At 43.2% G+C, this 23032-nt stretch overlaps 1 protein-coding gene across 1 annotated transcript in view; it reads left to right on the top strand.

Annotated features, from left to right (window-relative positions):
- Positions 1-23032, top strand: part of DEPTOR (DEP domain containing MTOR interacting protein) — a 70889-nt gene that overhangs the window by 39791 nt on the left and 8066 nt on the right. The window contains exons 5-8 of the mRNA XM_065753463.1: positions 8681-8866; positions 9457-9591; positions 12548-12618; positions 13252-13356. Coding sequence (XP_065609535.1) covers positions 8681-8866; positions 9457-9591; positions 12548-12618; positions 13252-13356 — 497 coding nt within the window. The remainder of the gene's footprint in view (positions 1-8680; positions 8867-9456; positions 9592-12547; positions 12619-13251; positions 13357-23032) is intronic.

The raw sequence follows: 23032 nt of genomic DNA, 5'->3' as shown, positions 1-23032 counted from the left end.
CTGTCTGCTCCTCTGTGCTCCTTGTGGTTGTCTTTATCTAAGGCAGGAATGTGTTTGTTTCTTTGAAAAAGGCTCACACATATCTATATGTTACAGGAATAACGTATGAAGACGCCTTTCATAATAACTAGCAAATTCTAACTTTCTGTCAGAGAATGGGTTTCAGTTTTTAACAGCTGCAACACAAAAAAGATACCCAGATGGGCCTTTTCATCTTCTGCTTCCCTTGCCACAGCCTGTACTTTCCATACTTTATTTGGAAGCAGAGAAAAGCAGTTGGCTATGTTCTGTAAACTTGCTAAATTAAAGATGATAAATCCTCGTACACAAACTGAAAAGGCTGCTGAAATGAGTGTGATTCAACAGCAGCTTTTCTTTCTAGAGTATGGAGCATGTATTTGAAAATAGACTGCAAACCTGCTGGAAAGACCAGATGTATACAGAAACATTTTTTTGCATACCTATTTTAAGGCAGCTAAAATAAGATGCTAATGCACTGAGCAGAGCACACCGCTTTAATAGAAGCTGGATACTCAGTGCATTTCAGCCCCCGAGGGACTTTTGAGACCTGCGTATTGTAATCCTGATGCTTTGAAGGCAGCTGAAAAGTTGACGTTTTATTCACTGCATGAATATACCGTATTTCACAGAAAGAGCTCAGATGGTGCTCTCAATCACTTCGTTTTTCTGGACACTTGTCACTTGTTGGACACACTCACTGGCTTCACCCTTAGCTGGGCTGAGCTGGAACAGCTCTCTGGATTCATAGAATCACAGTCCAGCCCCCCTGCCAAAGCAGCTCCCTAGCCCAGGTTGCACAGGTAGGTGTCCAGGTGGGTCTTGAATGTCTCCAGAGAAGGAGACTCCACCACCTCTCTGTGCAGCCTGTGCCAGTGCTCCGTCACTGCACTGGGAAGAAGTTCCACATTTCAGTGATAGGATCAGTCTTGCAGTTTTACACTTACACTGGAAACTGCAGCAGTTCAAATGAGCTGCATTCTCTGTTCCCAGTGAACTCTTCATAATCCAAATGAGAAAACAATCCCACATAGTACAGCTGCAGTGCCAGGAGCTGGGAATGCTGAGTGAGCGCTTTTGCAGGTGGGCTTATCTACAGTCTGCGGAGTGCGTATACTTCATAAAAGATGAAAATGCAGGTGTTGTATTTTTATGGTGTGGAAAGTCAATGTCACAAAGCTGCCTTCTGGCTGGGCATCGTGGTGCCTCTGCCTTGACTAGAGGGATCTCCAAGCAGGTGGAATTCATCTATGTGTTAAAGGAAAGCAATATTAATAGGTGCCTTTTTAAAATGGATTTGCAGAAACCAGATTAGCTTTAGGAAAACAGGAAGAGGAGTGGAAAAAGTGTTGTCCGGTGTAGAATGAAGGGTCAGTGTGTCGGTGGAGGCCGGAGTGCAGCTCTGGGGCAGGAGCAGCTGGGTGGCCATGCTGGCAGTGCTGAGCCAAGGGAGGCTATGCTGAAGGCAGGGAGCTCAGAGCTCACAAGGAGATCACAAGGATCCTGCAGTCTCCTTGAGCCAAAGTGCATGCACACCTCCACTGCTTTTTTGCTATGAGACAGAAACCAAGCTGATTTGTTTCCTTCCTTTCTAAACACTGCATCTGCTTAGGAGAGGGGAGTGAGGAAGCAAAGGTTGCAGGGCTGGAGATGAGCCCTTGCCAAGGGGTGGGGCAGGGCATGGCCAGGCCATCCCTCTTGGCAATCAGCAGCCTCCATCCCTCCCTACGGCCTGCCAGAGGGCTTGGTGATGTTTCACACCATTCCACATTTGTTTTCAGTACAATGTCAGCTTTTCTGGGGGAAAGTTGTGCCTCCTTAGAGGACAAAACTGATGTGATCTTCTGAGACGTGCAATGGGAAAGGGCAGAGCATTGCAGCCAGTAGTGGGGGAGGTCCAGAATGGTTTCCTGCAGCTTCAGACTAGGTTTAACTCCACTTTAATAGAGCAAACTCTCAGCAGAAAAGTAAACTTATTTCAGAATAAACTGGAATTGTTGACTTACACCAAAGGGCTTGGAAATATGCTGCGTACTGCTGGGACAGGTTCAGTGCTTCCTGTGGCTTCAAGTAGGAAAAGACCTGAAATATCAGTGCTGAAAACCCCATGTGCATTGCCAAAACTTTTCTAACCTCTTAGCTCTGGCACAGGCACACACTTACTCAAACCAGCACTCACTTGACTGAGTCCTCCACTGCACTGGGGAGAGCAGCTCAGCTCTTCAGCTCCTCAGGGAACTTTGATCTCCTTCCCACTGTGCCCTTGACATGAAGGAGCCACGTCCCGGCTTGAGCCATGGGCTCAGTGACAGCTTCATTTTTCTGGGGGCATGTAGAGCAGCTGGGTGCATTGCATGGGGTGCTGGAACTGCAGTGTTTGACTGCTAGAAAGCATTAATCACCATGCTGGAGATGTACATGGGTTATCAGCCCTGGAAATCGTGGAGAACTTAGTTTGTGGGAGGGATCTGGGGAAAAAGCCAGATATGAACATGGTTTGATTTTTATGGCATGAATCACAACATTTATTAAAATGGGGTTTTGTACTTTCTGAAGACTGCTCAGTTCCATGCAGTCAACTTAAAACTAATATTTTCATCTCTGCTCTGTATCATTCTCCTTGCCGAAACAAAACCGTTCGGGCCCTGTGTAGATCCCCATATTTTATGTTGGAATCAGAAGCTGAAAGAAGATCTACATAGACATTGCAGTTTATATTTCAAATATTTGTACAGAAATTGCAAAGCAGCCAGGCACAAGGACTGCCAAAGTTGCAACATTAGGTGTTCACAGTCTGAGAAATGCCAAAATAAATAGTCTGATTTTTCTCTTCTGCACAGTATTGCAAATATGGAATGGCCACCTGAAAACTTTGCTGAAGAAATTTGAGAACTTTATGGATAATTAATTGAACTCTGTTAATTAAATGGTCAATATTGGTCATTATCCAAGGGGAGGTATATTTTCATGTAACTCAATAGTGGTTAGTTTATAGGAAATGAGAATAACAGCTCTGCTTGTTGGTATGAGACAATGCAGTGCAGGGGAGGGAGGATGCACAGGGCACTTACACACATCGTTCTGAGTTTATACTTTTAGGACAGTATGGTTTTAGTCACCATTACCAGGGGCTAGGTGTATGAAAAGACAGCTGTAAGCAGAAGAAGGGGAATGATGATGTAAGGGTGAACATTTTGTGAGATCTGGGGTTTAGTTAGGATAAAGAAGCTCTGAGGAGAACTGGAGGAAGGGTAAAAAATTAGCCCTAATTTAAGGGGCGTTCATAAGTGATGATATGACGATATGTTTGGGAGTTGCTTCATCATTTCACAGAATTTTTACAAAGGTTTCCATCAAGGCCTTACGTAACTTTCCAGCAAAGGTGTCACAAATACCAGGGCTTAGAAGCTAAACACATTCAACCTTGAGTTAAGTCTTTATTGACTGGCATGGAAAGTAATGAGAACAGCTCGTGAGGGGAAGGGTAAAGCAGCCATTACAGCCTGCTTCAAAGTAAGATTAAACTGTATTTTTGTGAGATCATAAGATAGTTTTTTAATTCTGCTTCTGTGAGAAATGTTGTGCCCTCTGTATGTGAGAGATCAGGTTGGTGAGATGTTACTGAATCTCCAAAGCTTGCCATCTGTGACCACGAATGAATGTTGATACCTTTCCCTCTTAGACCATTTTTATGATTTTGGAGGTTGCCAGTCACCATATATTTTTTCACACTCTTTGGTGCAGTTTCTTTCTGTGTCATAAAGGGCACATCTTAATGTGAACATGCTGCTACATGAGCACTGATGAATTAAACTGGAATGAAAAACCCATGAAATTACCCCACCTTGCTCTTTACATCACTTTCATCATGTACAAAACCGGGTGCTGATAACTGAAGACAAACCAGAATGAGGATGGGTTTTTCTACGCTGCACTGTGAAGGGCAGCGTGCTGATGGAGGAGCAGTTACATCAGTCCTGTCTGGCAGCAGCAGCTACCAAGGGAGGCACAGGAGCCTGGAGAATGAGCCTTGCCAGCCTCAGTAAGATTATCTGCTGCTGCCTCTGAGTCAACACTCGAGGTAACAACCTTAAAAGTACCTCTAAAGAAATCCCTTCTGAGCAAGTCTGTGCCGCCCTCCAAGCTTCCTGCAATCAGCTTTGAATATGTTTCCACTCCCACTTTTCTCTGCTGATCTCAGCAAAACGCTGGCTGTTGAGAAAGGGAAGTGAGCACCCCTGCCTGCTCTGCTGCCTCTTGGCCAGCGTGTACCAAGCCCAACAAAACCAGCCTTCTGTGCTCAGCATCCAGCATTCACACACCTGGGACTTGTGCCAGCTGCTTTCCTCTGAGGCGAAGGCATACACGTGTCCATCCAGGAGCACTTCAGAGCCAACACTGCTGCCTGCCTCCCCTTCCTCAAGCTCTTCCTCCCATCTGTGATCTGGACACCCATTTTTTCACAGTGTGGCAGATACACTCAGGCAAAGTCCCAACAGAGACATTTCAGCCCACATCATGAAGAAATCAGAAACCTGACAATTCACACACAAAAAAAAAAAAAGACCCATGGGTCACACCAGTAAGTTTTGGTGAGATATTTTATTTGATGCTGTAGGTGCAAGGAGGTGGTTTGAGTTAAGTATGCTTTTTTATTTTTTAAGCTTCTCCTTAAGTTTACATAAGTATTACCTTTTAGTCAAGGAATATGCATAAAGTTACATGGTGCTACAAATGCATTATTTGCTCAAACTGAGGCTACAAGGCGTTGTTCTAACATTCTCACAGGAAATATGAACTATCAGTAGAAATCAAGAAGTAAACTATAAAAATCAGCACTCCACATTGATACTACTTGTTATAAGCACTGGGGCTACAAAACATTTGTCATGCAAACTGCATACAAATATACTACAACGCAGAGTCATTGTTCTCATCTTTTCCACTTGCCCTCACCTATTGCATGAAAATTCACCCTTCCGTGGAGTAAAGCAGTTACAGGAGGGATGAATTTCTTCAATGGAAGACCTAAGCTTCGCTGTTGTAATTGTGTAATGTTACAATACTTGAGTCAAAACAGTTATTGTTGTTCTAAGATATGCTCCAGTATCACAGCATTAAAAAGATTCTATTATGTAGTTTCATGGTCAGTAAATATTGTGGAATTTGAGTGCTTTATTATGTCTGTAACACGAGTGTGTGTTGATCTTCGATTATCATAGTTTCTGAAGACTGTCAGAGCACTTCAGTGAATGGCACAAACAGAATAGAAGTTTTCCTTAGGAACTGTGGTGTCATAATATTTAAAATGAGCCAGAAACAATACTGATATTTCTTAGATGGGAAACAGTTGGTAGCAGTTACTGTGCTTCCAGGTGAGCATTTATGGGGCCTCCTTTCTTTTAATATTACGAACCACAGAAGCAGGCTGACTGCGTGCTGCCTGACTTTTGAAGTTGATGTCAATATATAAAAATAAGATTTTTTTTTTAATTTGCATTGAGTTATTCTAATATTGTGGCGTTCTATTGCTAGAATACTTTCACTTATTGTGTCAGTGGTCTGAGAGTGTTGGCTGGGAGCACCTACGTATTAACTCTGCTTCTGACAGCAAATCCTTTTGTGGATGTAGGCAAGCCTCCAGATCTCTCCTCCTCTACTTCCGTCCATCAAAAATAGTGATTGCCTGTAAGTGCTGCTTTCTAGTGTTGTGTGCTATGTGTGTTGAAAGCGAGGAGCACAGCAGCAATGTGTGCCTGCAAGCATTAATTAAGGTGCCACTAATCAATTGCTTCTAGAGGTAAACAGACTTAGCAAAGCCATGTGGCTCCCAGAGGATACAAATGGCTGATATGGGGAAACAGGAGGTTCAGCCCCAAAATGAAGCTGAGTAAATCCATGTGGCACTGGCTGTTCTCACGCCCTCAAAGGGAGTCAGCCAAGCTAGGTACCCAGGTCTGCTGTGTACATATTGCTTGAAACATCACAGGTTGGCTGCCTGGCACATCCTTTTATCTTTACTCCTGAAACAAAGGTAGAGCTTCAAAAGAGGAACAAAAGCAACGTTGCAAAGCGCTGTGCTAACTGCTGGGCAGCCTATGGCATGCTGTGGGACTTGGGCAGAAGGTCACTATGGCAGCTTGGGCACAAGCACATGCCATTCAGAAAGCTCCCATGTCCTGATTATTCTCTGTTTCCCAAAGGCAGAACGTCCATCTGTGCAGTGTCTTGTCTCTGGCAGTGGCCCAGGCAAGCAAGAGACAGGCTCCTCTAGGCTTCTCTGCAAGACAGACAGACTTATGATCTGACCCGATGTGGCAACTTCTGTGTCTGTATGGAGGGCTGAGCCCTGAGTGCCACAGCAAGGTTTGGCCTCTTCTTTTCTGTCAGGTTAGGATAGGTTACTTTGCTTCTCTGGAATGTGTATGGTCTCTGAGACCAGAAGGTGCTGCAGATGTCTGAGCTTTTTGCTCTTTGAGGCCGCTTCTGCAGCTCACAAGAGTCAGACGACATATTGGCAGTGCGTATCTAAATACAGCTCTATTTCCAAGGCTCCTGGAACAAAATCTTAAGGTATTGAGAAGGGATGAATGTAAGAAGGAGCATGTTGAGGACTGTAGAAGGAGGAATGAGCTCAGGAGAGTGTTCTGAGAGCTGTGGGCTACGCATCTGATGCAATACCCTGGGTTTTGCTGCCTTTAGAGCCCAGGTGTTAGGCAGAGCCAAGAGCAAAGTGAAAGCACAGAGGCTGAGGCCAAATGCCTGAGTCTTCTTCTGCAAGTGTCAGGCATGGCTGACATCCAAGCATGTACCTATGTTGTTGTTTAGGCATTCCATGTAAATAAATACTAGTAAGCCAACAGTCCTCATGATTCAAACAGTCTGCCCAGAGAAGCTGTGGATGCCTCATCCCTGAAGGTCTTCAAGGCCAGGTTAAATGGGGCCCTAGGCAGCCTGGTCTGGTCAGGAGTGTGTCCCTGGGCATAGCAGAGGGCTGAAACTGGACAGTCTTGGAAGGTCTCCTCCAACCCATGCCATTCTGTGTTTCTATAACTCTATAATTCTGTGATTCAGTATAGGAAGAAATGCAATTTATAAACTGGGTAAATCAAGAATCTGTATGAGGTGTGTCCAACTCGCTGCGGGCAGCATGTGGCCCTGAGGAGCTTGTAATGCAGCCTCACAAGGTCATCAACTTTTAGCAGCTGCGTTTCTGCCAGTTCCAGGAGTTCCTTGCAAGTATGGATGCTGATTATAGGGACATAATTTATCTGAAGTAAGGTGGCTAAGTTGGGGTAAAATACTAAAAAGATTTTATGATGTGCAAAATGAAATAAAGTTGTTTGTGGAATCAAAGGGAAAATTTATGCCAGAACTTGAAGATGAAAACTATCTCACAGATTTAGCTGTGAATTCAGCTGCTTGTTCAAATGACTTTAACATGTGTTTTCAAAGTGAAGATCAATTTATCTTTGCCAAGTTTCAAACCATAACTGTGTTCAAAATGAAACTCAAATCATGACAGGCTCAAAGTTTGTCAAATAATCTTATGCATTTTGATACATTGGCTAAACACAGACCTGGGAGCAGCAAAAAATATGCAGCCATGCCTTCCATTTTGGTAAAGAAATTTGAGAATGGTGTCAGTATTTAAAAAAAACAAAAACAACTCATCAGTGTTTTTGTATATTTGCAACTCCATTTTCAGTCAACATAAATATATTACCTGTGAATTTGCAATCAGACATTCAACTCAAAGAAAAATTGCATAATGTCTCTTTACCAGATTTTTATAAGCCCTCTCTTACTGGAGGAAAAGATCCCTCGCTTCACAATCACTCCTTATTCACGTCACCAATTTTGGCCACATGAACAATTGCAAACATCTGTTTTCAAGGGGCAGACATGCCACTAGCTTTATCTTTTTGTTGCCTTCCCTCAGTGTGGCCCAGGCAAGCCAAAAGGTTGGACACCTGTGATCTAGATCCTTCGTGGAAAAGGTCAACTACGGGAAGTCATTGAGGGAGTCATGAGGCGCTAAGTGAAAGCAGAGAAAATGGAGGAGGCAGTGCACTCTGGGACCTGGACCAGCTCAGTCCGGCTGCTGCATTTCATGCTGCTATTAAGAGGCAGCTTCAGCACCAGTGTCTGTGCTGACATTGTGCTGCTGCAGGCTTCAGGCACGCTCTGCTCTGTTCACCAGCAACTTGGGATTTGTTCTCAGTGTCAAAACAGGTTGTAATTAAACCTTCTGTTCATTAAGTTAGAAATGATTTTTGGCCGAGTGCCTGTTCCCAAACCTTGCATATCCGGGCAAAGGAGAGGAAGCGGAATGCAGGAAGCGTCTGGGACACCATGTCTGTGGTGGCTGAGACAGAGGAAATACACAGGTCTCACTTTTCTGCTGCTTGTGGCTCTGAAGGACGCAGGCAGAGTGTCATTCTGAGGCCGAGGCATTGGCACAAGTCTCAGTGAAGGAGCTAAGTCTGCTCTAGGGACCAGCAGCACCGTGTGGCATACAGGGTTGGCGTGCTCCTCTTCTGAGCCTATAGCAGGGACAAGACAGGGACAGGACATTCAGATATGAGTGTCCAAGGCACACTGCAGATGGCCGTGCTCAGATTTCAGTCCCATCAAGCACTTTATCCCTTTCTTTTTCCAGTGTCCAACAAGCACCATTTTATGGACAGCAACTTGCTCTACCAGTGCAGGATGAATTTCCGGCGGCGGAGGCGGCTGATGGAGCTGCTCACCGAGAAGTCTCGCCTGGTGCCAGAAAGCCACGACAGCCCCTTCTGCCTGCGCAAGCAGAACCATGACAACAGAAAACACACCAGTTTTCTGTCAGGTGACTAATCAGCTCTGCTGCTGTCTGTAGAGGGACTGCATGGGGTGCTGAACATCCTCCAGCATCCTTTCTGTACCAGGGGTTTCACCATTTACCTAAAAACAGTTGTGCATCCCTGTTTGCTGGGATTGTCTCAATTTGCCAGATCTTTAGCTCTTGGTGTAGCTTTTGCTCTGATATCAATAGCACATCAGTTGCTAATCAGAAATCAGTGTCCACGAGCAAACAGAATGCATTAAATTCCTCACAGGCCCAATGTAATTTGCCCTGTATAATCTATGCTGGTTTTGAGAAAAATAAGGGGCAGGGGGAGTGCAGTGCTTTCTGCACAGAAATATCAAGTGGGAACTGAAAGAATAAGTGGGAAGTGGAATAACTTTTACCCTATATTGAAATGCCTTCTAGAACATCTTGCAGTGGAAGCACTTTGCCCATTGTTTTAGGTAAGGTGTTAGAATATTCATGCAAAAAACCTTTGCATGACACATTTAACCCTTAAGAAGGTGAAAGCGTGGCTTATTGCTGATGTTTTAAAGAATGCAATACTGTGTTCAGTGACACCGGTTCCCTTTCCCCCTGTGTTTTCTCAGTGAGCCCCACCAAGGAGATAAAGATCGTGTCGGCAGTGCGGAGGAGCAGCATGAGCAGCTGTGGCAGCAGTGGGTACTTCAGCAGCAGCCCCACGCTCAGCAGCAGCCCCCCAGTGCTCTGCAACCCTAAGTCTGGTAAGGACCAGCAGCAGCATCTGATGACAGGAGATTGGTGCAGGAATCTATTGAGGAGGAGGGGATGTGAGGAATGCCCAGTGTCTCATCTAGCTTTATATTTTCAAGGGTAGATTAAAAATTCAATGCATCATGAGTCTGGGGGGACTATTAGCATCACCCAGCCTTGCTGAGCACGAGCCAGACATCTGCCTCCTGTAATCTCAGCGCCAAGCCCATCATTGTGGCTGGAGCTGCAGTTTATCTCCTTGGAGGTCACGCAGCCAGAGAGCCAGCTTCGCCTCTGCACTGCCAACCCTGGGCCTACTCAAACCTCCTCCTTGAGACATTCCTTTGGCATAAGTCATGGGAGTGTTTAACTGTCCAGTGGCCACAGAATTTGTTATGAAATAACACAGCTAAGAACACAACCGCATCCAGAGCTGGAGAAAGTGTTGTTTGTGCCTGTCAGATGCCATTGCAATGCTTTCATTTGTTCAGGTCTTACACAGGTCTGTTTGGGAAGGTAGAAGTAGTGGTGAAGCTAGTTTTCTTTTTGAAAGGATTTCCTACCCTACACTGGAAGGTTAAATGCAGCCATTCTTCCACAACTTGGTTAAACTTGTTTTTTTACTGTACAAATGTGAAGGGGAAAACAGACTGCAATAGGCATTGTTTCAACCCCTCTATTTCCCTCAGAAGGAGCCCTGAGGTTCAAAGCCTGTGCTGCCCTTTGTGCTCCCTGTTGTTCTGGATTTAGTATGAATGTCCCCATTCTACTCTGGATGGAGGCAAGCATGCGACTGGTGGGCAGGAGACATTGTGGGGATTATTGCGTGTTTGGACATATGGACACTTCTGTCATTGTGTGAGACATCAGGGGGTTGGCTTCACAGAATCCCAGAATTGTAGGGGTTGGAAGAGACCTCCAGAGATCATTGAATCCAACCCCCCTGCCAAAGCAGCTCCCTAGCCCAGGTTGCACAGGTAGGCATCCAGGAGGGTCTCGAACATCTCCAGAGAAGGAGGCTCCACCACCTCTCTGGGCAACCTTTCCACCTCCCATTTTTTCCTATGGGAGGTGTAAAGGTGGGAGTGTTGTACAGGCAGAGGCATGCAGTGAAGGGCTGGCTGCTGGGTCCCTGCCAGCGGTGTGGGGAGCATTGTGCACAGGGAAGGTCTTCAATGGATGCACCTCTGTGTCGCATTCAAAGGAGTGCTGCTATTTAAAGTCACTGCTAACAGTAAGCTGCTGCTGGGCATTCAGTGCCACCCTCCCACGTGTCCATCACTCTGTGAAAGGTGCCACAGCATTATGTCTTAGAAAAATATCTCTCAGATATGTTACCCAGAAATGCTCTGACAGAGTTGGTAGTCTGAGCCTTTTGGCCCCAGTCCTCAATTAATGGAAATGTTTCTAGGGCAGATAAAGCAGTATTCATTCACTGTCCATAAACGTATGCAATATCTGAAGCGTGTCAGCTATTCCATTCACTTATGGTTTAATTATATGTGAAGTGTGAACCCATGAGTAGTGAGAACAAGTTTATTTTAGTGCAACTGATCATACAACACTGGAAGAAAAAGAAGAGACCGATGTCCCCCTTCCATAAATTATTGGGTTTTATTAAACACTGTCTGCCTTAGGGTAGTTCCTCTTGTAGCACAAGTACAGATCCACACCTCACCTCACAGAGTTTAACGTAAGGCTGCCAGATGAAAATGTTATGGTGGAATTCTTAATCCTCTGCTGGACTATGAATTGACTTTTTCAGCAGTAGTTTCCTGCTACCCAGAACCAGAACATGCTGCTGAACTGCATGTTAATAAATGGAAAACATAGGTGTCTTGTCAGATGAGTTCACTGCTGGCAATCCTTTTGTAAAAACAGGTCATGACTTGACCAGTCATGTAGGAAAACAATTAGCAAACAAGATTTCTGAGGGTATAATGAAAGGAGGCACACAAGGGTGATGATTTATCTGATGCTGATTTGCTGACTGAGGGCGGTCATCCAGGCTTTTTAAGCTGAATGGACATGCTCTGTAAAGTGTAACTGCCTAAATGACCATTTGCCAAAATCCATGGGAAGGAAAAAAAATACTTATTGGTTTGTACATAATAATTCTTCCTACTTCCATCATTAAGAAACTCCGACCTGGGAGAAATTTTAACTTTGACCTGTGGCTTAAAAGCCAGGCATCATCACAATCACTAATCACTCCAGGAAGAACAGTCCTAATTTGGAAGGTGAGGTAGGCAAATACAGTGAACTATATATATCTTACCATTGCCTTCCATCTTGTAAAGCATTTATAGTTAGATAAGAATGATATGCAGAATGGTATCAATTTGGTTTGACAGAGCTTTAAATTTAGTTAATTTAGGGGAAAATTAGTCCATTGCACAGTGAGGTAGTGCAGTATCACTTGCAGAAAGTCACTGGTAAGTCACAGCCAGCTACAGACTAACTGGGCTCTGTCTGTATAGGAGGGTGTTGGATTCAGAAGTGACAAAGACTTATTTTTGGGTTGGGAAAAGGTGGGCAGGTTACCAAGCTTTCTTGCGTGCCATATGACCTGTCTGAATTTTCATGTTACTGAATTTGTGGATTCCAAACTGACTTGGATGAAATGTGCAGAGAGAGCCTGTAAGAAAAGCTGCTTCATGCTAGGGCGGTTGGTCACTTGTTTCAACACTGGCCAGCCACTTCTAATGCTCGTGGTGGTGTTCAGTGGATGGTGATTGCAGACAACAAAGTTCGTTGCCTGAACTGCTGTTTTCTGATCTCATCACCGATGTTCAGATATTCTGCAGACTTTTCCTTGGCTCTTCTGCTTCTTTCAAGTAAGACTTCAACTGCAGTGTGTATGGGATGTGGGACAAAAGGACCTTACATTCCAACATTGTGTCTTATTTTTTAGGAGAATTTCCAGATAAATGCTTATATTGAATATTTATTTATGTATCCCTACAGTATTAAAGAGACCGGTGACTGCTGATGAGCTTTTGATGCCTGGAGCTCCATACGTCAGAAAAACTTTTACGGTATGTCTCTGGTCTTTGTTTCTGTGCATTGTATGCCTAAGGTAATCCAGACCTTTTCTGAAGGGATCATTAGTGCTTATTTGCACTCCCTAAGGTTTGTACTTTCAAATTCTGAAATCTGTTATCAGTACTGCCACACATTTCAGGTCTGATTCTGTACTTGTTTATCCTGTCTTTATGTCATTGTAGTACTGCTGACTTAAATGGGCTGTGAAATTACATAAAGACACTAATATTTTTATTATGCAAACTCATTTCAACTTTCTGCTCCTGCTCCTGTGTCCACTGTAGGTGTGGATTAACTACCCAAATTGAAGTTTTCTACTCAGACGTAACTTTTCTCAGACTATGATGGGAAAGAAATTTTTGATTCTGTATTAAAGACAGTCTTCCTAAAAGACAGTTTTGAATCTAATCAGTCATTGGAAAGCATTGCATTTGGAGTCTCCTAGTTCAACAGAGGAAAAGTTTGTTGAAAGCAAAAGGCACGGTGCCTTTCCCATCTCTTATATGAGTGACTGTACACAGACTTTGATAAAATATCATCATACAGTGTCCAGTATAAAGTACTTGTCCTGAATTTAGATATATCATGGAGCTTGTAGTGCTCACCTCCTTCTTTTCTCTTTCAAGATCGTCGGTGATGCAGTTGGTTGGGGCTTCGTGGTGCGGGGCAGCAAGCCATGCCACATTCAGGCTGTGGACCCCAGCGGGCCAGCAGCTGCGGCTGGCATGAAGGTGTGTGCTCAAGAAGGAATGCTTTATTGCAGTGTTTGGGCTTCTTGGTGAAGGCTGCCCGTACTTGAACAGTGGGAGGTGCTCTTTTCTTCTGGGCTGAGTGCCTTTCAGATTTAAGCATTTATAATCTTTCAATTGAATTGCCTTTTGCCCTCTTCCTATTTCATTTTTTCTGTCCTTGAGGTTCTTCATAGAATCATGGAATGGTTTGGGTTGGACTGGGTATTTAAGATCACCTAGTTCCATCCCCTCTGCTGTGGGCAGGGATAGCTTTGAGTAGAATGGGTTTTCCCAATGTCCCATACAACCTGGCCCTGAAAAATTACAGAGGTGGGAAGTCCTCAAGTCACTTTTCTCTGTGAAATTCAACTCCTCTTTCCAAGTGGCTTTCTTGATCTTTTTTTCTTTTTATTTTTTCTCTTTTATTCTTTGCTTTTGTTGTTTTTGGCTCTTTCCAAACTCTGTACAAATTCTAGTCTCCTGACCCTTTACTTTGCAATTCATTTGATGCTTGGTATGCAGCTTCCACACTTTACCTGTACATGAAGATGGAGCCAGAAATACAAAAAAGAGGGGGACAGACTGTTTAGCGGGGCCTGTGGTGAGAAGACAAGAGGAAGTGGTTTCAAACTAAAAGAGATGAGATTTATGTTGGATATAAGGACAAAGTCTTTTACAGTGAGGGTTGTGAAGCACTGGAACAGGTTGTCCATTGATGTCATGGAAGCCTTGTCCTTAGAGACATTCAATCTGAGGCTGGGCCAGTCTCTTAGCAACCTGATCTACCTGTGGATGTCCCTGTGTATTGCAGGAGAGTAGGACTAGATGATTTGTAAGGATCCCTTTCAAATATATGGATTAGATGATTCTATGAAAATAACTGCTACACCTACTCCAGTGTGCAGGCTGCAAATGAGCAGCTGACATCATGTTTTGTTGTATCATAAAACTAAAAATGAAAGTTTCAGATGTACTCCATGAGTAGCTCAGTTTCCCCTAAATTTTATCCTACCTTCTAATCCATCTCTTCTTCCCATCACACTCACTCATGTATTCTCACCCATATGTCATATGCTTCCTATTCTGTTCATTGCACAATGCCAGATGCTCCATGGCATCCTCTGCAAGCAATATACAACAGGAGTTCCTCCTCTTCAGGTGCTGATTTTTTATGAAACTTGCAAGAACGTTCTGTCTTTGAAGCATTTACTTCTCTTGAATAAGGGCAGCCAAAACCCTTGGAGGCTGCAGAGCCTGTTGGTGCAGGCAGCACATTCTGCTGGCAAACTGCTCGATTCGTAAGGGAACTGGATTTTTCTGTATTTTTTATAAAATACATAAATTAAAGATGCATTTACAACTTTCATACGGAGGATATTGTTTCTGAAAAATAATCCTGTCTAAAATACACAGGTCTTACATTTAAAAATGGTAAATGTATTCATGTGTGTGTTCTACTTTCTGAAATTGGGAGTTTTAGTAATTTACATCATCTTCTATGCTCAGAATTTAGGAGCTAGCAGTAGATCAGCTCTAGTCTGAAACTGGACTCATAAAAATAACACTGTGGTGCCTTAGGCATAATCTTAAGAGATTTCTCTTCTGAAGGTTTTAGAGATGAGTTTAGTCATCATCCCTGGAGAAAGGAATGTTTAGATGTTGTAATAAGGGACATGGTTTAGCAGTGAAATATTGGTGGCAGGTGAGTGATTGGACTGGATGATCTTGGAGGTCTCCAACCTTGGAGCTTCTATGAATCTGTGATAGTAGGCTTTGGGTTTGTTTTTAATTTTGGTTTTGTGCTGACAGCCCTGAAACTATGCAGTAGTTGGATACTGGAGTTAAGCCTGGTTTTCTTGTTGTATTGCACCTCTAGAATTGGTTTTATTTGCCAAACCATGTCCTTGTGTCTTCCATTCCCACTCTTCATGCAATCTCTGATGGGGTTACAAAGGTTTACCTGTTCCACTCACAACATAAGAATGCATTAGATGCTCCATTCTGCTGGATGTAAATGGTATTTATATGGTATTTTAGACAGTAATACTATCTGGAATATATCGCTCTGATTTTGTATGAAGGATAGATCTGATTATTTGCAAAGATGCTATCTTTGTATAAAACTCCTTGTGAGAACAGAATTGTGCATTAAACATTATGGTCATATATTAGAAGACACCAGAGTTGATGCTGCATTTTTACAAATACTGAATGCCTTTAGCTCCAGGTGAAGATATGCCAGTTTCCTTTGAAAATAAGTTTTGGAGGTTTTTTGTTGTTGTTGCTGAAGTGCTCCAATGGCAATAGGTATGTAAATTATAGTTCAGTATTTGATAGTTTTTTTTTTTTTAATCTATGTATCATAATCCATCTGTTTATAACACTTTTCAATCTGGCAAATTTAAAGGAGTCATATGACCATGACAGCTCCTTGAAAATAAACCTTCTGCTGGGTGGAAGCCAAAGGTGGGGCAGTTTGAAGACAGGCTGTTGGGCATGGTAATTCCTGGCGGGCTGGGGTAGGAGGCTTTTGTCTGCCAGTGCTGCACTGAGCATGGCACCAAAGAAGCTCTAACGAGGCAAGCTGGCTATGATGAAAGGGAAGGACTTTGAAGAAGAGCCAAGTCTTGGTGTTGCTGTTTGTAGAAAAGATTTTGGCAGTAGCAGCAGGGTTTTTCTTCCTTAGGAGATGAATCCAGCATAGTGATTTCTGGAAGCATCTTTGTAAAGCTTATTATTTTTTACTTATCTTTCTTGGATAGTATTATGTTCCTTTCTTTGCATCATGCTGGACAAATTGTTCTGAGAGGACTGCTGCCTGTCATCTCATTGTAGCATCTCACTTTGTGCACTTTAAAATCCACTGTAGATTTTATATAAAGCAGTAACCATTCCAGGATCAGTCTACCTGAAGGACTCTGTGGTGTCCCGCTTTCAGTTTAGGCTTGGCTGGGATCCTGGCCTGTTCTGCGAATGGAGAGTATCAGCAGAAATTTCAGTGAGATTGGCTTGGAGCACTTGACCACAAGCAATGATCTTGTGGTCCCCATCAGGCGGAGTGACTGGGGTGCCTGGGTCTCCATAATCATAGAGTCATCAAACCGTACAATATCCCAAGTTGGCAGGGACCCATAAGGGTCATCGAGTCCAACTGCTGGCTCCACAGAAGACGACCCAAAAATAGAAACACAGAATACCCTGAGTTGGAAGGGACCCATAATGCATACTTACGCTGGTGTGAAAGCACTCAGCACCACGTTACAGCAGCAGCCCCTCCAGGGCACTGTTAAGGCAGTTTAAGGCAGAAAATTACAAGCACAGCCTACAGAAGAGGTGTGAGCAGATATTAGCTTCGTGATTTTAAGCCTTGACACCTCTCCTGGGCCTGCTAAGTGGGACTACCATTTACAGCTTGAGGTTACAACTTCGAAGCGATGCAAATAATTTAATATATTGTCAGTTATCTCATAAAAGTATTTTTAGAGCTGATCTGTTGCAGTGCAGTTGCCTGTGGCAGCGTTGGAGGAGCGTAACGGCTGTAAGCACATTAGTGAGCAGAAGCTGGAGGCGACGCAGGGCTCTGAAAGGAGTCAGTGTTGCAATGCACACGTCCAAGTTATTTGTAGCTCTGCTTTACTGTCTGCTGTCGTCAGCAGACTGAGAAGGGAAGAGAGGAACAGCAGGGGTTTGGAGTTCCAAGGTTGCTTTAACGTTCCCGATTGGCTGGCCGCAAAATTCAGGTCTCTGCTAATATTGCCAGTTGTTGTCAGGAGAACTCTTGTCCCCCTTTTCTCCGTTTTATTCTTTAAGCTATTCTCTGGTTCTAAGGTACAAGTATTTTTGAAGTTAGACAGCTTGACTTCAAACCGGTGACTGAAGTTGTTACGTTACACGTTGTTATTCAGTGTGACATCACTGCAGCAGTGTGAGTAGTGCAGCAGCCCGGGCTTGGTGGGAGGCCTAGGAAAATGAGGAGTTTGTCCTTAACTTTCTGACAGTCCATTGGTGACTTTGGCTGGAGAAACCACTGACCCACCCTAACCTTTGCAGAATGCTAAAGAATATCCAACTGCTTTGACTGATAATAAACGTTAGATGTTACACATAGGGTCTCTGTATCACATGCATTTCCAATGGCCACTGAATCTTTTTTACCCTACTCTAGTTCTTCCTTTCAGTTAGTAGCAGGAGGTTGGGAATCTATGGATTAGTTGGTCACCAGTACCATCTGCTTCTGCTTGGCAGTTCCAGCACACAGCCAGGATCATTTCTGTTCTGCTGCTGATCTTTAAAAGCTGGCAGAGTGAGGAGGTCAGCCTCATAAATTTCTGACTGTGGCATCGTCCTTTACATTCTCAAATGATTATTTCAAGGCTGAGTTCTCGGATAAATTCACTGTCAGGCAAAGAGCCAAATCTCAAGTGCTATTGAGTAACCACTGTTTTGTGGAATGTAATTGCTGTCAGGGTCTGTTGGGGCCATCAAGTCGAATACTCAGATAGGCACTGTCTGATTAGTTTTCAGAATCCAGATATCATCGTGATCACAAAATATGTAGGTTGCTCCAAAAGTAATGTCTTAAATTTATTTCCATAGAATCGACAACAGAAACAAAGAGCACAAGAACACTGTTTCATAGAGCAAGTTCTCCTCTACAAAACACTATTTTTCAACATAGTCACCACCATTAGTTTTGTATTTTCACCAGCAGTGAACATGCAGCCTTCATGCTGCACTCGCAGAAGTCTGCACCAGTAGAGGTTTCTCACTGTTGCTCTTGCCAGTGTTGAAATGCACCACCCACTCTCACCATGCTTACATCCAGTGTTTGGTCTCCATAAGTGTTCAGCAAGCATTGGTGAATGTCAGCAGGTGTTCTTTTTTCCACATGGAAGAATTCACAGGAACACAGAATTGTAGGGGTTGGAAGGGACCTCCAGAGATCAAGTCCAACCCCCCTGCCAAAGCAGCTCCCTAGCCCAGGTTGCACAGGTAGGCGTCCAGGAGGGTCTGGAACATCTCCAGAGAAGGAGACACTAACACCTCTCTGTGCAGCTGTGCCACTGCTCTGTCACTGCACTGTGAAGAATTCAGTGACATCCCTCTGCATATGTACTTCTGTGTCAGATTCCATTCTGCCAGCCTGCCCCTGTGCTGCCATGCGACACAACAAAAGAATGTAATGGAACACTGAGGGGAAGATTCAGCCTGTGCTGACACACCATCAACATCCCACTCTGAGGTCTGGGACTAACACAATAAAATAGGAGACATTACTTTCAGAGCAACCCTCATATTACAGGCCTGCAACGAAAAGAAGATACACATTCTAAGGTATCAGATTAGAGATTAATCAAAAGCATGTGATATCAGAGGAATTTCCTGCAACAGCAAGGATTTTGAACTGTGAAGTTCTTGGGATGTTGAATGAACTCTGGCCTGGCAGAGAAATGCAAAACCCGCTCCACAGTCCTTGCCAGTCTGACCCCAAACTGAAGTGCTGATGGCTTAGCTATTTGACAATATAACCAGTCTAAAAATTATAAAAATCCCCCCTGGAAAAAAATAGCCCAGCTCTGGATGTGCCCAGTCTCCAATGTTTTACAGAACAGTGGGAAAAGTGGAGGAAAATGAGTATCACAAGTGAGAACATCCTTCATAACACATGAAGGCAGCCTAGTGGGAGCTGTAGTGAGAGAATTATGTAAGGAAGGTACAGTGAACTTGCTTCCAATTTAAGCCTCTCTGTAAAAGTCTAGGAAAGGAAGAATACCTTGGTGTTTGTTGCCATGGCTTTAACCCTTTAATGCACCAGGAAGATGCTTCAGTGTTAATTTAAGGTATACAAAGGGTACATTGCTATCTCATGTGACTGAGCTTTAAACAAGAAGATGAAGTAGATTTGGATAAATATTTATACTGTGCACCAGCATATGGTGTTGTTGAAGCAGATGCATTTCAGTCTAAGAATTCTTATCTTATCCCAACATGTTACTGGTTGTAGAAAAGCATAAATTACACAAGTTGCCATCTGTTTTCAATTACAGCATGAAAACACTGAGGCAGGTTGGTATTTTCCTTCAGCGGTTTTATCAGCTAGCTGCCGAATTTGATAATTGCATTAGAGTGAATTCAGAATGAGTGTATTTAGTAATGCGAACACTCAAAAAAAGTTGCTGACAAGCTGCTTTCATAACTTGTCCATAAATAGAGAAGAGCCAGAGCGAAATGAGCGTGTGATGAATGCCACTACTGTAGTGCTTGAAAATAGATGTGTAAGTGTCAAACATGTCTCCCTAAGTGACTGCCTTAATTTTTGATCACATGTAACTATAAACTATAACATAAAGGTCTGTTATGAAAATGTTGAAGCTGTATTCATGGACCTAGTAAGAACATAATGGTCTACATTTTGGACACTTTTCTTTCACCACTCAGTCTTTAGCAAAAATCCATTCTGGAAAAATAAAGGAAAATTCAGTAAGACAGCTGTGTTAGTAACACGATGATTCAGCAGAAGTTGGAAGAGATCAAATATTTGTGAACTTGAAAATATTCAACAATGACATCAACATGAAAAATGGGTTTGTGGCTTGTCCTTGACACAGCATGTGTAGCAGTCACCTTACTTTCCTGATCGATGCATGAATTGGTGTCTGGATTTTCTTACTCTGTGCCTTCTCAGTTTGGTCTGTGTGAATCATGTGCTGAAGTAAAAGCTGGTGAATTGAGTTCACAGAAACACAGAATCACAGAACTGTAGGGGTTGGAAGGGACCTCTAGAGATCACTGAATCCAAACCCCCTGCCAAAGCAGCTCCCTAGCCCAGGTTGCACAGGTAGGCGTCCAGGAGGGTCTTGAACATCTCCAGAGGAGGAGACTCCACCACCTCTCTGTGCAGCTGTGCCACTGCTCCGTCACTGCACTGTGAAGAAGTTCCAACGCACAAGTTTCCATCTCTAGGGCATCTGTTTTGTTAACTTAAATGAGTAGTTCCTAATATTTTTAGTGACTTCTTTTAGGTTGGGTCTACCCTAAAGCCTCTAACTATACCAGGATTATTGCCTTGCAAAATATGGTGGCAGCACAGTTCTCTTCCTGAGAAGCACATCTTAACATTGCAGGGAAACAACACAGGCCTCAAGAGGCCTAACTGAGCCATCATGAATATTGGAATCTATATGGATGAAGTGAATACCACTAATTATAGTTAAATGCTGGAAAGAACATTTCAGAAGCATCAAAAGGCAGCAGGCTGCATCTCACATATCTCCTTTTGTCTGAGAGTGAATCCAGCCCTCTTGTCTAATTAGGGGCTTCTCTTAATGAAGGAAAATATGATTTTGGGAGCTGCATTGTGTCACTGCCAGAACTTTGTCTAGTTGCCAAAAGGAGACAAGGTTTGGCAAATCTTTGCTTTCATTGTAGAATGCTTCAATTGCAACAACAAAGTCCTTATGGTCTTGATGATCCTTAGCATTAGCATGATGTCTTTACGTTGATTGAAATCATGAAATGTTTTCTTAACATTCCTGCTTTTCCCTTGTCACTGGGAATCCCAGTACAGGATTTGATGAGCTGCTGAGCAGTCTCTCTTCTCCCCCTTCACTGCACCAGCTACTTGGTGTGGTTTATTCCTTCTTTTTGGTGGAAGCAGTACTCCAGTTTGTTCCACCGTGATGTAAACTGCAAACTTCCCTGCACAAATGAAAACAGAGACAATTTTTTGGCATGTATCTCAGTTCCCTTGATTTTCAGTCTTGCTTTTGAAGAGCAGGACAGTCAGTCACTTTGAAGAAACTGTTAATCTACTACAAGAATTAAGGCAGTGGGAATCACTGCGTAAAATATCAAGGAAGGAGTTGGTTTAGCTTTTTCCAGTACAAATTTCATCTTTAATGGTGAATTTCCTTTTTTTCCCCTTTACTTACAGGTTTAGTACTGGCTTAGCACAGATTTTGGCCTACAGATGTCACAAAATGGTATTACATTTCCAATAACTGTGATTTTTTCTAAAGACTCTTTTAACACACAGAGTTTCACTAGAAAATAAGATTCTTTTTCCTTATAGCGACTGAAATCTTATGTAAAATATAAAAGGTTTCACAATATTGCAGAGCTCTTTCTTCTGCCACAACACTAGTGGGGTTAACATTAACACTGACTGTGCTTGTAGGCTGGTCACCTAAACCTCTGTTGGGCAACAAGTGACCTACTGTACTTGCATCTGTACATTGGCTTCTTTTCATCAACAGGAAATACAATTCAGAAATAAAATTGTCTGTAGTTTCTTAATTGGAGGTCAGTGTATTTTATAAATTTCCTCACATTAATAAAAAGTAGGTTTAAGAACATTTTTTTTAGTAAGTGGAAGATACGTAAGTGGAGTAAGATGGCAGGATAAGCAGGATATCTGAACTCCATGCATTTATGAAAGTGCTTTCTTGATTGTTTCTGAAGTCTTACAGCTGTAGCCATTCAGACAGACAGAAAGCAGTCTTGGTTTCAGCTGCACAGTGAAACAGTGCTGTGCTTGTGTTTTGATACAGCCTCCAAATTCCAGCAGGGTCTATGCCCCATTTAATGGTGAGATTTAGTGCCAGCCAGAACAGCTGTGGTCTTACTCTTGCTGAAGCTTTCTTAGGATCTTGCAGGTTACCCCTGTGTAGCTCTGAGGAACAGACTTATCCCAAAAACTTAGCCCACTACTGGGTTCCTGCAGAGTGGCTAAATTCTGAAAGAAAGGGCTTCATAAAGTCTATAAAAAGACATAAAATGAGAGCCCAGTACAGCAAAACTCTGTCTTTTTTTAACTCCTTTTGTTCTCACTTGATAGTAAAAAGCAGCTTATTGTGTTTAGTGGCAATACGCATTTCCCTTGGAGCCTTGAAGGAGTCCTCAGATGGAGCTACACTGACTCTGCATGTCACAGTGTTTATGCCTGGCTGCTCTGTGGTCTGCAGGTGCCTTCCTCATCCTTATCACCCTGCTATTTTGTTCCTCTTCATGACACAAGCTGGCTTCCTTTATTGCTGTTAGCAAACAATTAGGGAAACATGTTGCGTTGGAGCCTAGGCTCTGTTTAGCTAGACGAACACATGGAGAAACAATTGCACTGTTGTCTGAGAAAACAGAGCAGCTGTTTGTCTGGAATGGGGCTGACCACTGGTGCTCACTACAGTCTCACTAAAGGAGGATACCCCAACAGATCCATCCACCCTTTTCCTCCTTTGTCTGGGTGAGACTGGGACTATTTATGTTTAACTAATGTGGGCCCTAAACTAGCTACACTCAGGTAGTTCAGTCTAAATACATTCGACTTCATAAGTAAATTGATATAGAAAGTTCTTAACTGATCAGATTTTTTTTTCTTTTAGCTCTGTAGCTCGGCTGCACCTCTCCTGTAAGTGTAGATATCAGAGAAAAAAAGAGTACTAAAGGGTCGAGTAATGCATAAAAATAAGCTACTTCTAAGCTAAGACACGATATCGTTTTGCAGTTTCACGCCAGACCCACCTTCAGCTGTTTTGAGTTATTAAACATTTTCATGGCTGCTCTGGTAAAAATGCTCATGAAGTTAAGGATGCAGTCGCTGTTTTGCTTTGCTGCTGTGACTCTATACAGCTGTTTTCACCCACGGGGATGTCGCGCTTGGACTCAGGTTGGGTGGTCATTT

This window comes from Cyrtonyx montezumae, unplaced genomic scaffold (genome assembly GCF_038088225.1).
Source record: "Cyrtonyx montezumae isolate F1298 unplaced genomic scaffold, pur_monq_1.0 scaffold_8, whole genome shotgun sequence".
Lineage (NCBI taxonomy): Eukaryota > Metazoa > Chordata > Aves > Galliformes > Odontophoridae > Cyrtonyx > Cyrtonyx montezumae.
The sequence above is the reverse complement of the archived record's forward strand: the minus strand, read 5'-3'. Positions and strand labels throughout refer to the sequence as shown.